This window comes from Corylus avellana, chromosome ca9, assembly GCF_901000735.1.
Source record: "Corylus avellana chromosome ca9, CavTom2PMs-1.0".
In the NCBI taxonomy this organism is placed as follows: Eukaryota; Viridiplantae; Streptophyta; class Magnoliopsida; order Fagales; family Betulaceae; genus Corylus; species Corylus avellana.
In genome coordinates, this window is record NC_081549.1 from 19705432 (window position 1) to 19710549 (window position 5118).

General features: G+C 36.5%; 1 protein-coding gene across 1 annotated transcript; it reads right to left on the reverse strand.

Moving 5' to 3' along the window:
- Positions 1 to 282: 282 nt before the first annotated feature.
- Positions 283 to 3123, reverse strand: LOC132161943 (uncharacterized). The gene is made up of 3 exons (XM_059572168.1): positions 2138 to 3123; positions 1508 to 2053; positions 283 to 503 (listed from the first exon to the last, which is right to left on the reverse strand). The coding sequence occupies exons 1-3, from the start codon at positions 3056 to 3058 to the stop codon at positions 402 to 404; spliced, it is 1569 nt and encodes a 522-aa protein (XP_059428151.1). The 5' UTR covers positions 3059 to 3123; the 3' UTR covers positions 283 to 401.
- Between the last annotated feature and the right edge of the window lie 1995 nt (positions 3124 to 5118).

Here is a 5118-nt window from a genome sequence, read left to right on the forward strand (position 1 = left end):
GAATTGCATAATAATGTGAGTGATTGTGTGTGTTAAGAAGTGATAATCTCTCTCATTGTGTACTTTCTAGTGTTCTTAATTAAACTGTGGGTTTATAAATATTATTCTAATTTTTCCTTTAAAATTTGAAGAAAATTGTTGTTTAGAGCATGTTGACCTTAAATGCATTTTGGATAAAAAGAGCAAGAGAAAAAGAAAGAACAAAGACAAAAACAAAAATAACATATGGGTCATATGTATAAAACTCAATATCATGTATCTATATGGTGAGGAGATCGACTTAATTAATTCTTTTATACAAACAGTACCTTACATGGTGGACTAACTTCTCTCATATAATAAAGAAAAAAAGAAAGAAAGAAAAAAAGTAGGTCACTAACTTCAATACTTATAGACAACTACTATGGAGGAGTCACAGTCTCAAAGTGATTGCAGCCTCTGATCTTGACCTCAACCACCAAATCTGAACCGTTGATAATGTCGCAGCAGTGTCTACGTGGCGCCTACACATTAATCAATAATCTCCAACAAATTAGGCACTAATCAATCACCACGGCCAAAAACTCCATAAAATCAGACAAAAAATATTCAAACCGGCCTAGCTAGCTAACTTTATTTATCATATGCTGCAACAATTGCGCATAAATTGTTGGACGTACGATCGTCCACGAAATGTACGATAATATTTTTGAATTGGTATTCGTGCCCAAACAACATTCCTAAATTAAGGCCACATTCTACCTACACCACTTCGACAAAGATCTGTCTAACCATGATGTTGAAGCAGTTGAAGTTGTTTAGGTCCTCCAAATCGGGTGACCCACCACAGAATGTCGATCAACTAAATTCCCCGTCATTTTAAATGACAATTAAATCATTTATCTATCAAATCATGATTAGAATTTTTAATAATTTATTGTTTAACAATTATTATAGGGTTAAGCTCCCCCTCCCAAAAAAAAAGAAAATTACAGTTTATCTTTCTTAAAGTTGACATTATTTTTTAATTTAAACACCAAAATTTTAATTTTTGTAATTTACCCTCTTAAAATTTTAAATTTTTACAATTTGACCAATTGTATTCAAAACTTTTTATATTGTCCCTAATTTTTTATTTTTTATTTTTTATAAAAAAAAAAAAAAATCGGGGTGGCCGTAGTTACCCCTTTGGCCATTTGGTCATTTTTGTACCCCTAAATTTAGTTTTTTTTTTTAAAAAAAATAAAATAAAATAAAATAAAAATTATGGGCAATATGAGAATTTTGAGATAATATTGGTGGAATTGAAAAAAATTGAAACTTTGTGAGGGTGGATTGCAAAAATTGAAACTTTGATATTTGAATTGAAAAACGCTGTGAACTTTAAGAGAGTAAACTGTAATTTTTCCAAAAAAAAAAAAAAAAAAAAAAGCATGTGAGTCTTATCAATGCAGGAGAGACAAAATAGAAAACGTCTAGTTTTGGTGCAATTTTTATCTACCAAAGAATAATGCACACAAAATATCACCTTTTTCCACAAATCAGGGTTGAAAATGGGAGCTGTGACGTTGAAAGACCGGACGGCGAAGGCACGTGCGTATTCGCCCCGCTCGCACACCTCTTCCCACCTGTTGACGGACCTGTTGTACGTGGTGAGTGTCCCACCCTGACCGACCCGTTCAACCCGGTCCAAGTAATAGATAACCGGTCGCTCACACGGGTCCGCACTGACGGGCCGTGTGTTGAAGGTGAAGAGCTTGTTGGTCCCACCCTTCCACGTCCGGAACGTCTGAAACGCCGTTTCGAGCTTCTGAGTCGTCACCAACGACGGGAACAACTGAACGGTGTAACCCCAAGACACCGAGACGGACCAGTTGCGTCTCGGGTCGTAACAGAAAGTTTGCTGCAGGGTCCGAGCCGGGTCCGTTTTGTAAGCCGTGATTAGCTTCCTGACCGAGTCTTTCTGCGTCACGTTTGGAAACAGAGACTGGACGTAGTCAAGGTGGTGCAGCGACACCAATGGCGCTAATGGGTGCGCCGCTAGTAAACCGTACGGGCTTCCTCGTATATCGATCTGAAATTTAATTAAATTTATTCAGAGATAATTAATTAAGTTTGGAATTGGAAGAATTAAATTAAAATTAAAATTAAATCAGACCTGATGAAAACCAAGCTCTTTGGTGATTGGTACGCCAATCTCGCTCAAGCAGCCCTGGACCTTCTGATCGGAGCCGTAGAAAGTGGCGTACCGATCAATGCAGCCATCGAGAACCCTGACGAGCTCGGCGGCCAAAGGGTGGCTAATGGCGAACCCACCACCGCCGTAAGCCATCGTGTACGAGTGCGTCACATCCTGCTCCACGCTCTCAGAATTCCCACCGATGTAATACATTTGATTATGATCGTATTTCTGCAAAACATTCACCAAATTCTCGGTGAAAAACACCGTGTCGTCGTCGCCCATCACGAACCACCTCACATTTTCCGACCCCAACTCAAAGCTCTCCTTCACGATGCGCGCAATCCGGATCGCAGAGCGCGAGCCGTACCAGCAGCTGTACTTGAACCTGGACGTATTCCCGGACACTTTGTATGGCGGCGAGGTCACAGGCCAAGTCACGCCGCCCGGAGGCTTCTCCTCGAGCCAAACGAACCCGCGGGTGACGTTAGGCTTCCACCAAAGCTCAGAGTAATGCCGGCGGTTGTTCCACGTCTTAGCGGAGCCTCCGATGCCGAACAGAATATGGGATATATTTGTCTTTTCGTGAGCGGCGAAGATATCAACGTCAGTGTCCTTCTTGTTGGTGATTGAAACAGTTCTGTGGCATTCCGGGCAACCGAGGATGTGGGCGGAGAAAGCAAAGTAGCAGATGAAAGAGATTGAAACGACGGTGAAGAAGACAGAAAAGGCATAGCCGGCTCTGATTGTTGGGAAAAGAAGGTATTTCCAGGGTTTGAAGGGGTCCTGAATTGTTTCTCTCGTAGTAGACATCTCTCTTCCTTCCATGGGAATCCTAGGAAAAAAATATTGTATATTATGAGGAATAAAAGAAAGAAAATATTTAACCTGTTTTTTCATTCAAAATTTGTCGTTGTCGTCGTTGATGGAAGTCGAAAGAAATCCCTCAAGAACTGCATAGCATTTCATGACCCAGTCCCAGTAGACCCAGTCCCTGTAATTTGTCGCCTTCACGTTTGCCTTTTTATATACTTTTCAACCTCTCTTCTTATTATTTCTTTTATATATATATATTTACAACGTGCTTTACGGCGGAGTAAATTGATTATGGCTGTTTTTTCTGCATATTTTCAAAGCTTTAGTACCTTCTTCTCTTCTCTTCATTTATTTTTATCGTACTTGCTCGATCCTAAAAACACTCAATAAAATTATAAAATTTAATTTTATTGTTATGTTGCATCAACACACCTTTTCAATTAAAAGAAGAAAAAAAAAAAACCCTTCAAAATACATTGACAAATATACTTAAATTGTTTTTTTTAGAAAAAAATAAATACAAAATCATTCTATTCTATGTAGTTACATTGATTTATGATAAGGGGTATAAAAATACGTTAAGAGCTCACTCTCTTATGTAAAAATAACAAAGATCTTTGTACGGTTGTACCCAACATGTTCATCAATTTAATTTTTTTTTATTATTTTTATAGATTCATTTGCTTCAAATAGCTTAAGATGTGTGATTCACTCATTCTGAGCAAGTGGACAGGCGCTACAACACTATTCTTTAAGGAGGCTGTTTAAATTTTTATATTATTCAAATAACTTAATAATATAAAATCTCAAATCGCATTAGTATAGGAACTTAGTAAGCAAATTAATTAATTAACTTTCGGTAGTTAGTACATACACAATTGTATTAAGAGTTTGAATGTTCCCTAAACTTGGTTATTTTAGAGCATTTCTAGTGAATCTCTCTATTTTTTAGTTATAACTTTACTAAAAAACTCACTTTTTATTTCTTTTATTTTTAAATTTAGCTAACTACTTTTTAAAATCACCACACAACAAACTCACTAAATATTTCTCAACTTTATTTAAATATTTATTTTTATTGGTTCTAGTTGGTTCAACTCAACTGCCATGAAACGGAATAAACCAATTTCAGATTTAGCTAAATTTTCTTTACCGGCCAAGAAATAAAAACCAAAGCTTTACGATTGTGCAGTTAAATTTATAACAGGGGCTCGCTTGTCATCAACATGTTCATCTTTTTGTCAAATGTTGTCAAAACTTTCAATAGTCATATATATATATATATATATATATATATATATATATATATATATATATATATATATATATATATATATATATATTCTAATGGTTCAGTACAACAAACCCAAGATTGAAGCTCATGATAGATACCCAATTTCAACCGATCTCTAATTCGAAACATCCAAGGCAATTGCTATCAATCAACCAATCTCATACCTTTTCTTGGTTCCTCAGTGTCAAAACTTTCATGACCCAAAGGTTTGATATATCTTTGATCCATTTTCCAACGATTGACCAAGAAACTGAGTCTTTTACTTCTATTTTGAGTGAAAAAGAAAAGGGGATTTAGGGTTTCATTTCTTACAACCAAGGAACAAAATTCTTTTCTTCTTCTTCGTCAAGACACAGGAGCTCCCGTGGAACAAAATGCAAGGCAGCGGCTGTTGGAGATGCATATTAAATGCTTTGTTCCCATTTTAATATTAATATTAAAATGGGAACAAAGCATTTGGTGAAACTTTTGTTTGAGATTTTGACAAAACACAAAATGGCGAAAGAATAGAGAGCTTGGTAAACTACCCTTTTTGTGAATTTTCAACAACTTCTAGCGAAACTCATGAAATAGGGAGCTCGTTGCAGATGCTCTTAGGCTCCATTTATTTCGACTTAAAATGATTTCCATAAAATGATTTCTGTATTTTACGGTGTTTACTTCGACGTAAAATAGTGGTCAACGAAAAATATTTTCCTTTTGATCGAAAAATCTTTTTTAATTTTCAAAAAATGGTTTACGGTTTTAAAAACCGTAAACCATTTTCCGACTATGAGCATCTCATTCTTAAATCGAAGGGCCTTGCCAAGACCCACCCAGAACCTCGTCGGGACTTGACAGGGATCCGCCC